At 42.5% G+C, this 12178-nt stretch overlaps 1 protein-coding gene across 2 annotated transcripts in view; it reads right to left on the bottom strand.

Annotated features, from left to right (window-relative positions):
- SLC6A11 (solute carrier family 6 member 11) overlaps positions 1-12178 on the bottom strand; it is a 127966-nt gene that overhangs the window by 11152 nt on the left and 104636 nt on the right. For both annotated transcript variants that reach the window (XM_033132496.1, XM_033132495.1), the window contains exons 9-10: positions 3416-3528; positions 77-214 (exon numbers count right to left, since the gene is read on the bottom strand). In XM_033132496.1, the coding sequence (XP_032988387.1) occupies positions 77-214; positions 3416-3528 (251 nt within the window). The remainder of the gene's footprint in view (positions 1-76; positions 215-3415; positions 3529-12178) is intronic.

Consider the following 12178-nt stretch of genomic DNA (forward strand, 5'->3'; position numbering starts at 1 on the left):
CCACCCAACCCTATGCCCAGGCACGCCTTCCTTGTGCTGTGCTGCTCCCATCGCTCCCTCTGAGCACGTGACTCACCTCTGTTAACATCACAAGGCCCAGAAAATAAGAGACGACCGACAGGGCCAGGATGAGCAGCTCCCGCCGATAGCCCCTCCGGAAGACCTTGGGGTACATGTCCACCACAGCGGTCACGAGGCTTTCCACACACACAAACTGCACAGGGTAGACATGATGGTGTGAAGCTCAAGACAAAGGCCGTCTTAGTGGTCCTGGCTCTGGCGAGCACAGCCGGCCTACATCCTGGGCTTCCTTCTCACTAGGCTTATCTTCATTCCCACACTCACTCACTGATGGAGAGTTCGAGAGTAACAGCAAGAATCCCAGCACTTACAGAGCTCCAGCCCACTGAACAGATGAGGACACTGAGGCTCAGAGAGGGGCAGTACCTGCCCATGGTCACTCAGCAAGGAGGCGGGTCAAGACCTGAATTGGAGTCTCTGGACTCTAAAGCTGATACTGCTTCTTCCCCACGCTGCCAGTCACAAGCCTATGTGCTGGGCCCTGTCCTGGGGTCAATGGCTTAAATGAGAATGCAGCCCCTGCCTGGAAGGCCACCCAGGAGTCCTGAGTGCTGAGTGCTCTGTGGGCGGCAGGCTCTGGTCAATCTCACAAGCAAGACTTGATTTGTTCCTTCTCCAGGACTGTGACGGATCACCAGCCTATGCTTCTGGGGCTCTTTGCTCTCCTGGGTGGAGGCAAGCAGAGGTGAGCCAGCACCCAGCTCCTGTGTGGCCACTGCATGCGTCTCGGGGCCCCGGGCAGACTGTCCAGGCTCAGATGGCAGAGCTGGAGCCACTAAGCATCTGGACCCCGCTGTGCTGAGACAGGGCCCAGCATGCGGTCTCCTGTCCATGCGTACCCACCCAGCCCCAATATCCCAGCGCACTAACCATCCTGCACTCGCTTTTTCCTGACCCTCCTCTCTGTCACTCCTCGGGCAGAGGACGCCTTCCCTGTCCTCAGACCAGGCCAAACCCCTTACCCTGTGGGGCTTGTGCTTGCTTATATCTATCTCCTTACACTCATTTCCAGCGGCACAGAGGAGAGCCTCAAAAAATGTTTGATTAGTAATAATAACAATGGCAAACACATAGGCTCTGTTTGAAGCAGTTAACAGATGTTAATTTATTTACTCTCTATGCGATAAGTACTTCTGTAATATTATCCCTGCTTTGTAACTGAAGGCACAGAAGCCACTTGCCAAGGTCATAGAGGTATTACGTGAGAGAGCCTGGGTTTGAACCAGGCAATCTTGTTCTAGAGGCTGGGCTTTAAGCATCTGGCTGCGTTGCTCAGAGGGAGGGAGAGAAGAGTACAGGATTATTTTGCCAGTCAGCATGTGAGGCACTCCTATCCATGGAGCCATTTATTGGTCCCAAATCCTTTCTGACTTATTCTACCTCCTCAGGAAAGGTATTGCCCTCCTGATTATGCAATGGGACTATAGCACAGAGAGGGGAAGTGACTAGCCCAGAGTCACACAGCTGGCAAGAGTCATGGGGCTGGGCCTCAAATCCAGCCCTACCTGACTCCGAAGTCCAGGCTCCTGGCCGCCAGGCTGCCCTGCCTCTTCGGCAAGGCTCACTGTGCTCATCAAGAGACAGAGCACGTGCAGTAAGAGGCACACAGACCTGGGTGTATGTCCCTGCCAGTGACTCAGCATCTCTGAGCCTCAGTTTCTTCATCTGCAAAATGAGGATAACAAAAAGGGCCCCCAGCCTGTTGGTTATCATGACAAAGAGCTGGGGACGTAGTCCAGGCACAAAGCAAGTGTGGGGGTAAGCACAGCAGCCATCACCCTCCAGGCCCAGCCCCGGACCCCCCTTGCAAACCGAGCACCTCAGCCCAAATGCTGGCCTGGTTCAGCCCAGGGACTTGCAGTGCTGAGGCCCCATCCCCACCTCCCTCTACCCAGGCTGGCCCGTCACTGTCACACACAAGCAGACACTCCTCCCGAGGCCTCCACCACAACAAAGGAGAGGAAGATTATCAGCCACAATGGAAGGGAAGATTATCAGCAGAAACACCTGGTGCTACAGCAACTCTGCTGAGCAGTTTCTGAGAAACCATTCAGGGGAAGAAATTGAATTGGGCTGGATTGACAGACACATGGACCACGGAGCTTGGTGCTAAGTGACTCACACAGGTCAGCCCCTTGCCAATAGACTGCAGTCTGAGAGCAGAGCCACAGGCTTTGGCTGAAGCACATTCTCGGGGGCTCTTAGGGGAGCCAGCTGCCATGGAGCAGCAGGACAAGGGGCAGGTTTCTGGGAGTGAAGAGTCACTGGAGGGCACGGGATTCTGGCTGGAAAACCAGGGAGACGACTGGGAGGGCAGGCGGGGTGAGTTTTACTCTGTGAAAGGATGTAAGCGCATGCATTCGTGTAAAGGGGAAACTGCTAGTTCTAATGATACACCCTTCACTGAGGAAGGCAGGCTGCCAAGTGGAGGGTGGGTCTGAGACAGCCTTACAGGCGACTGAGAACAGGGGCAGGAGCGGGATGTGGCGGGAGCTGGCGGTGGTGCTGGTATTGAGGACCCATGTGGCCTCCTGGGGCATGTCACGGTGGCCCCAACACAGAGACAGAGGAAGAAAGAAAAAGGGGCTTTTCTACCGGGTTTCCCCGAAAATAAGACATGGCCAGACCATCAGCTCTAAAGCATCTTTTGGAGCAAAAATTAGTATAAGACCCGGTCTTATATAAGACCTGGTATTATACCATATCATATCATATCATATCATAGCGTATCATACTATATCATACTGTATCATACTATATCATACTATATCATATTATATATTACAGTATATTATATTAGACCTGGTCTTATATTATATTAAAATAAGACCCAGTCTTATATTAATTTTTGCTCCAAAAGACGCCTTAGAGCTGATGGTCTGGCTAGGTCTTATTTTCGGGGAAACACGGTATGTCTCTGTGTCTTCCAGGATTTGGTTAAGACAGGGACACGTGCTAGTGGGGCCCTCAGATACCACTAACCATAGCCCACTCTCTGCCAGGCGGTGCTGCTGGGCAGAAGTCGTTTACCAGAATGGAAGTCTGTAACAGTGTTTTAAAAACTTGAAAACTTGAATTGGGAGTTGGGAATTCCAGGTAAAGAAAACAGTGTTTAGGAAGACCTGGAGGGACTGGAGCAGAGTTTGGGAGTGATTGTGGAGACCACCTGGGGATGGGAGGGTGTGTTTGGCAGGAAAGCAGGGTCGGGACAGTGGGCAGGGCGCTGATGGCCAGGGCCAGGAGGTGGCAGCTCGACTGCAGAGCCACTCCAAAGAGCAGCGTCTGGCCTCCATGCCCTCCCAGCCTGGGCTCCCCACTGCCACCAGCCCCTTACCTGGCTGTCCAGGCCCAGGAAGATGAGCATCATGAAGAACAAGGTGGCCCACAGCGGGGAGAGAGGCATCATGGTGACAGCCTTGGGGTAAGCGATGAAGGCCAGCCCAGGGCCTGGAGAGGAAGGAGAGAGAGAAAGGTGCTGGGTGGAGTTCATCCCTCATTCAACTGCTACTTTAATCCATCCTTTATTTGAGGGCTGTCTTTGTGCCAGATGCTGTGCCTAATTCTCACGCAAATCACTGGAATCTCCCAGCCACCCTATGTATGCGGCTAATACTGTGATGATGGCCATTTTGTAGACGAGCAAGCAGAGGCATAGAGAGGTAAGCCAGGGTCTGGAAAAGTCAGGATTCAAACTCAGGTTGGTCTGACACACAGACTGCCCTCTGCACAGACCTGTCTCTGCTGTTCTCACTGGGGTGGGGGTGGGGTAGAGTCGTATTAAAATGCATGTTCTCAGGACCAAACCAGAAATGCTGATTTCAGTCAGTCTGTGGTGAGGCAGGGACCAGGCACGCGATGATTCCAATGGAGGTAGTTTGCAGTCCAGGCCTGGACGAACACTGTTCCACCCAGGCTGCCTCTGTCTTTGGGTTCCTCCCTTCATTTCCCAATTCCACACTCACTCCTTTTGGCTTCTCCACCTAGAAAGCTTGCTTAGCATGTCCTTAGGTTGAGCTTTATTTATGTCAGGGGAGAGCTGCCTAATGTTCCAGCCCCGTAGCACATTAGTCAAGGGCACAGACACGGCAGCCCGACGGCCTGGGTTCAAATCCTTGTTCTTGACTGTCAGCTGTACCTCAGCTGAAAAAAAAATGAGGCTACAAAGTCCCACCTAATAAGGTAGTTTTGAGGTCAGTGAGATGATGTAAACTATGGTGAAAGCACTTAAAAAGATATATGCTAAATAAACATTAGCTCTGATTTGTTTTTTGCTTTTGTTTTACCCTATAAGCAGCCTTACTAAAGCATGAGTTACCTACAAGAAGCACTCATTTGAAGTGTATGGTGCGATGAGTTTTGAAAAGAGTAGACACCCAGATGGCCACACTGCAATCACAATAGAGAACATTCTCATTATGTCCCCCCACCCTCCCACCCCAACCCGGGCTCCTCTACAATCTCTCGACCTCCATTCCCTGTCTCTGTCCCTGATCTGGGTTTTTTGTTTTTTCACCTTAGAGTATCTTTGCTCATCCTACCTAGGAGTGGAATTGCTGGGGTTTATGGCAATCGTATGTTTAATTTTCTAAGAAATGCCAACTGATTTTCCGAGTAGCAGTGCCATGTTACATTCCAACCAGCAATGTTTGAGTTCCAGTGGCTCCACATCCTTGCTAACACTTGATATTGTCAGCCTTTTAAATTTAGTCATTAAAGCAGGTGTGAAGTGTTATATATCATTATAGTTTTATTCTGTATTTCCTTGATGACTCACGGGGTGAAATGTCTTCACATATTTTTATTGTCCATTCATGTATCTTCTTTTGTGAAGGGACTGTTGAATCTTTGCCCATTTTTTTTATTGGGATGTCTCCTTTTATTGAATTGTGAGAATTCTGTATATTTGAGTTATAAATCCTTTATCAGAGAAGTGTTAATGAATATATTCTCCTGTTCTGTGGCTTGCCTTTTCATTTTCATGTGTTTTGTGAAGAGCATAAGTAAAAAAAATTTCCATTTGTTTGTTTATTGTCCTTTCACCCTGTCACCTTACTAAGTTCAATTATTAATTTTTTCTGTAGGTTTCTTCGGATTTTCTATGTGGTTGATGATGTTTACGAATAAGGACAGTTTTTATTCTTCCTTTCTAAATGCTTTTTATTTTTCTTGCCTTATTGTACTCTCTAGCATATCCAGTATTATATGTAAGAGGAGACAGCATATATGCTTGTTTTGTTTCTGGTTTTAGGAGAAAGCATTCAATATTTAATAGGAAATTAACATTGGTACAATACTATTAATTAAGCTATAGACCTTATTCATATTCTAACAGTTTCTCTTTACATCCTTATTTTCTGTTCCACTGTCCAATCCACGATTCCACATTGCATGTCATGGTTGCAGCTCCGTAGTGTCCTCCAGTCTGTGACAGCTCCTCAGTCTTTTCTTTCACAACCTTGACAGTTTTGAGGGTGCTGGTCACTATTTTACAGAATGTTCCTCAATGTGGGTTTGTCTGATGTTTTCTCATGATTAAATAGAGGTTATGTAATTTTGCGGGGTAAGAAAACCATAGAAATGATGCTGTGTCCTTCTCAGTGTATCATCATATTAGCAGGTACCTGTGAGGTAAACCTTATCACTGTTTACCTTGATCACCTGGTTAAGTTGGTGCCTGCCAGTTTTCTCCACTGTTTTTCCCTTTATAATGGATAACTATCTTGAGGGGAATATTTTGAGATTCTGAACATATTCTGTTGCAAGCCAAACTTTTACCTATTGCTTTTAGCATCCATGGGTGGATCTTGCCTGCAACAACTATTCCTGTGGTGTTTGCCTAATGGGTTTGTATTTTCTTCATTCCTTCTGTATTTATTAATTAGAGTCCTCTGTAAGAAAGAGCTGTCCCTTCACAGCCATTTATTTATATACTTATTCAGTGTTTATTTCGGTATGGACTCCTGGATATTTAATTTATTCTGTGTGCCATAATCCAATACTGTCATTCATCTTGCTATCTGTTCTAATTATTCCAGGTTTTCCCGTTGGGAGCTTCTTTAGGTTGATTCCTGGTCCTTTGGACATGCCTCCATCCTTTTTCTGAACATGTCCTTATTTTCTGGCACTACAAAATATTCTAGTTTCATCTTGCCCTGCCCCACTACTCAAATCAACTGCTTCTCCAAGGTTATTTTTATTGGAGAAGCGTGTTTAGAATCCAAGATCTGGCCACTAAGTAAGCGTATGCTCATTGCTCGTGGAATGTCATTGCTCACAGACCCTGTGAGCACACAAAAGTAGGAAATGTATGTATGTATATCTACCTGCACACACACACACATTTCTGTATATATTAGGTCGGTGCAAAAGTAATTGCGGTTTAAAAGGTTACAAATAATTGCAAAAACCGCAATTACTTTTGTACCAACCTAGTATCTGTATATATATTAAAACCGTGAGTCCATACTGATACCTCCAATTCTAACATAGTTACTTCCAGCTGCTCCACTTTCCTTATTTGTAACTTCTTTCTCAAACAGTGAAAAACCTATCTCTAATTATCTATATTGACTGGTTTGTTCAGTCCTAACATATACAAACAATAGGTGCAGAATCACTAACACCACTGTCCTACTAACAAGAATGCCGTATAGTTATTTTTGTTTTTAGCCTTGTAATACCCAGCCAAAATACTGTTTCCCTGAAATTTACTTAGGTTAATTCTTTTCTCCCCACATCCCCTTAGGTGTGGTTACATTATTCATTTGTAATGCAGTCAAGTTCATCTGTTACTGGTTGTAGTCCCTTGGGTTCCCACCCACGAAAAGTAACTATTTATTTTGGGTGGCAGGTGCAACATTACCCTGGTTCTAAGAGTCAGAGCTAATAAAAAAAAGAAACACTCAGAGAACTGTTGCTTCCTTCTCATCCTTATACCTTATTCCTAATTCCTCCCTTCTTTCTACCCCTTTTCCACTCACTCCCTAGAGGTACCCATTTTCTTTAGTTTCTAGTTTAATCTTTCTATATTTCTTTTGCAGAAATGAGTAGGCATATTTTCTTATATCCCCTTCTTTCTTACATGATGGGTAGGATACTATAGATATTTGCTTTTTAAACTTTTATACATACACACAGTTATAATTTAAATAACTATTCATAATAGTTAGTAAAAACAATTCCTCATATTAGCCAAGACATGAAAACAACGTAAGTGTTCATCAACGGATGAATGGATAAAGAAGACGTGGTGTGTATGCGCAATTGACTATTATTCAGCCATTAGAAAGAAGGAGATCTTGCCATTTTCAACAACATGGATGGACCTTGAGGGCACTATGCTAAGTGAAGCCAGACAAAGACATACTGCATAGTACTCTCACTTATTTGTGGAATCTAAAGAAAAAAAAAATCAAACTTATAGAAACAGAAAGTAGAAAAGTGGTGGCTAGGGGATGGGGAAAATAGAGAGAGGTTGGTAAAAGGGTAAGAACTTTCATCTATAAGATGATCAAGGTCTGAGGATCTAATGTATAACATGGTAACTATAATTCTTAACACTGTATTGTATAATTGAAATTTGTTAAGAGAGTAGAACTTAAGTGTTCACACTACCCCCAAAAGACAAATATGTGAGGTGATGAACATCTAAAATATCTTACAATTTTATTTGTCAACTATACCTTAATAAAGCTGAAAAATAAAATAATACCCTAAATTTCTATTTTCTTGATTTTTAAAAATCATGAATGGGTGTTAAATTGTATCAAAGGCTTTTTTAACATCTATAGAGATGATCTCCTGATTTTTTTCGTTTTTGGTTAGATCTTTTCATTTCTTTCTCTTCTCCTCTTCCCACTTGTTAGTTTTTGAATATCTGGTTCAATGTGTTTTTTCACATCCTCAGATGCTTTTTTAAGTATATTTAATTCTCTTTGGAGTGTTGACTTAACAGTTTCTTCTACTTTAAGGTTGGTTTTCAGAGAGGGAGCATGGGTCTTCATTGATATGTGGGAAATTTCTATTCCTGATTTTCTGTAGTAGCTCTGTATGGCTTGACCTTTCTCATGTTTGTGTTCGTGTTCCTGTTCATGTTCAAGTTCACGTTCACCTTCATGGGTATTTTAACATTCCTAGCTTAACAGTGCCCTCTTCTGTCAGTAGAGCAAAGTCCAGGTACTTAGGCAGGGTTTTGTTTTGATGGTGGGGGAAGGTTGAGCTCCCCTTCCCACACCCAGAGTTTATGGTTCTCCTTTATTTTGCAGGACTTTACATTTTGTCTCATTTTCTTGGTTTTCCCTTCACCATCTAGATGTCAAAGGGTGCTTCTCCCTTTCTTTTTGCCTGTTTTCTCCCCCAGAAGCTTTGTTTCTTAAAGCTGTGCCAGTCCCTTTAAATGGCCCGTGCCCCTTTAAATCACATTTACTTTGATTCCCTCCTCTGTAGTCCCTGCTAAGGGATCTGTCTGGATCCTTTCCAGTACTTTCAGATTTAGAGTGGATTTAATCTTTCTAGCAATTGCTCCAAATCACTCTGAGGTCCCTCCATCAGCCTGTCTTCTGTCTCCCCCCCATTTTTTCTCAGTTTGCCTTTGCTCACCACAAAGCCTTGCAGCTATGAAGGGGTGGGTGGCAGAGGGAGAGATTGTGCGCTGGGATTGGTGATTTTTCTTTTTGTGACAGTTATCTGCAGCTTCAACATTTTCTGTCTTTACGATATACGGGGGGCATAGTTTTTCTTTCTTGTTGTTTGGGGAAAGTAATTTGGGATATAAGTACCTAGATAGCTGTCATTCATTGTCCTCAGATACTAAGAATTGTTACTCTTCTAATTTTTAGAAGACCGTGTAAGATTGATAATTCTTTCTTGGATGTTTGATAGAATTTACCATTGAAACCATCAGAGTCCGAAGTTTTCTTGATAGAAAGGTTTCTGATAAGGAATTCAATTTCTTTAAAATATACAGTACTTAGTTTTTCTATTTCTTCTTGAGTCAGTTTAAATAAATTAAATTGTTAAAGACATTTGTCCATTTAATCTACATTTTCAAATACATTAGCGTGAAGTTGTTCATAATATTCCCTTATACTCATTTCTAATGTTTGTAAGACCTGTAGCCATCTCTTCTCTTTCATTCCTGATATTAGTAATCTGTGTTTTCTCTCTTTCTTTCTTAACTAGTTTTGCTAGGAGGGTCACAAATTTTGTTATCTTTTCTAATATCAAATTTTTGAACATTTTCTCTATTGCTTGTATGTCTTACCTTTATTATTTCTTTGCGTCGACTTACTTTGGGTTTAATCTCTACTTTGATTTTTAGCTTCTTCAGATAGATACTTAAAATTTTTACTTTAAATACTTCTTTTTAATTAGGTATTTAAAGTTATAAATTTTCCTGTAAGCACTTTAACTGCATCCCCTGTTTTTGATATGTTGTGTTTTCATTACCATTCAGTTTGAAACATTTCTTCTTTGACCCATGGGATATTTAGAAGTGTCTTGCTAATTTACATATACCCGGGGATTTTCTAGATACCTTTTCATTATGGATTTCTAATTTAATTCAGTGGTCGTCTGAGATTATACCGCATAAGATTTCAATATTTTGAAGTTTACTGAGACTTATTTTATGGCCCAGTTTATGTTCTATCTTGGTGAGTATTTCATATGCATTTAAAAATAATTGTACTCTGCCGTTGTTGGGTGCAGTCTTCATAAATGTCAATTAAGTCAACTTGGTTGATAGTGTTCAGATATTTCTATCTTTATTGACATTTTATATACAGGCATACCTCGTTTTATTATGCTTCGCTTTATTGCACTTTACAGGTATTGTGTCTTTTACAAACTGAAGGCAAGACCCTCCACCAGCAAAAAGATTGTGACTCACTTTATTGCAATACTTGCTTTATTACAGTGATCTGGAACCAAACATACAATATCTTTGAGGCATACATGTACTCACTTTATTGCGGCTGTCTAGAACTGAATTTGCAATATCGCCAAGGTACATATGCCTGTAGTTGTTCTACCATTAGTGAAACAGGGGTGTTAAAACCTCCAACTATGGTTGTGGGTTTGTCTGTTTTCCCTTTTAGTCTGTCAGCTTTTGCTTCATATATTTTAAATCTCTGTTATTAGGTACAAACATTTAAGGATTGTATGAATCCTTAAAAGGGGTTTTCCCCTTTTATAAACATTATGAAGTGTCCCTTTTTATCTCTAGTAAATACTCTTTAACTTGGAAGTCTACTCTAAGACTAATATAGTGAAGCCAGTTTCCTTATTCTTGTGTCTGCATAGTACACATTTTCCTATTTTTTTACACTTTATCTGTGTTTTTAAATTTAAAGTGTGTCTCTTTTAGACAGCTTATAGTTGAGTCTTGCTTTTTTTTACTCATCTCTGCCTTTTAATTAGAGTATTTGGTCCATTTGCATTTACTGTAATTATTGATATAGTTGGGTATAAGTCTACCATTTCTTATTTGTTTTCTTTTTGTCCCTTCTGGGTTTTTATGGGGGGCTTTGTTTGTTTCTTTACTCTCTTGCCCTCTTTTGGGATAATCAGTATTTTTAAATATTCATTTGTATTTCATCCATACGCTTTGTAGCTCTACTTCTTTTTATTATTTTTATTATTAAGCAGTGGGGCCAACAACATGCACTGTAACTCATCAACATCTACCTAGAGTTACTAACACGTCACTTTACGCTGCCACCACACAGATGATACTTTCCAGGTCTAATGATCATTCCGACACTTTCTGCCTGAAAACAGACTTTAGGACCTAACCATATCAATAATTACAAGATGCAAATAGACCAAATACTCTCATTAAAAGACAGATGATCAGACTGAACAAAAAAGCAAGACCGAACTATAAACTGTCTACAATCTCGACCTCCAGGAGCTGGCACCCTGACTGGAAAGGTATCAGAGAAACAGACTGAGGGACATGTGGGTAAGATTAGCAAATCTGGGATGCGGGGCTCCTAGCAGAACAAAATCTGAACCCTGCAAGAAACACATGCTATGTTCCTGGCTTAGTCTGTAGGTATTCTGCCATCTAATTAGGACATAATTTCCAGAAATCATGTCTCAGAAAGAGCCCTGGTCCTTCTGAGCAAGATGAGGTGGCTACACATCCCTTGCAACTTACAATTTCTCCAGGTGGCAGGGGCTCCTAAGGAGGATGTTGGTCTAATCCACACCTCCAAAGACGAGCCTTACCTGCTGGGCACCAGGAGCAACAGGTAGGTGAGGCAGAAGAGGCCAGAGCCAGGCTGTACCACCTATGGGCTGTGTGACCTTGGGCGAACCACTTCGTGCTATAAGTTGCTACAGGACCCTCATGTGTAGTGGGAAAGATGAAGCCCGGAGCTAGTGTCCCTTGGAGTTGTGCAGGGCACATTCTGCATGGCCACGAGTGGAGGCCCCACGGAGCACCTCACAGGGGTGCTGTGAGGACTTTGTGGGGTAGCATTTAGAAAACCACCACCCTAGGGCCTGACAAGTGAGACAGAGTAAATCAATCACGGTACACCCATCTGAAGTACCACACAGCCATTAAAACTCATGATGAGATCTCTGTTTGCTGAGGCAGAAAGCTCCTTATGCTTTATTGTGAATGGAAAAATGCAGCCTACAGAATATCAAGGATAATTTGTTCCAGTTTCCATCTACACAAATAGAGCTATGTATGCATGAAAAATCCTGGCAGGAAAACTGCAAAGTGTTGTTGGATTTGGATTGGAGACTTTCCCTTTGTCAATATTTCCACATTTTTCTACAATAAATATGCTTTCAATGTGAAATTTATAAAAATCGAGAAAATGTATTTTTAGTCGGTTCTTTTCATTTCTATCCATGACTACTCTCTGAGCTTTATCTATAAAATGAAAATACAGTTCACCCTTGAACAAAGCAGGGATTAGGGCACTGACCCCCCATGCAGTCAAAAAATCCATGTATAACTTTTCACTCTGCAAAAACTTAACTACAGTCATCCCTAGGTATACGGATGGGATTGGTCCCAGGACCCCCCATGGATACAAAAATCTGTGGATGCTCAAGTCTCTTATATAAAATGACACAA

The sequence above is a fragment of the Rhinolophus ferrumequinum genome, chromosome 17, assembly GCF_004115265.2.
Source record: "Rhinolophus ferrumequinum isolate MPI-CBG mRhiFer1 chromosome 17, mRhiFer1_v1.p, whole genome shotgun sequence".
NCBI classification, from domain to species: Eukaryota; Metazoa; Chordata; class Mammalia; order Chiroptera; family Rhinolophidae; genus Rhinolophus; species Rhinolophus ferrumequinum.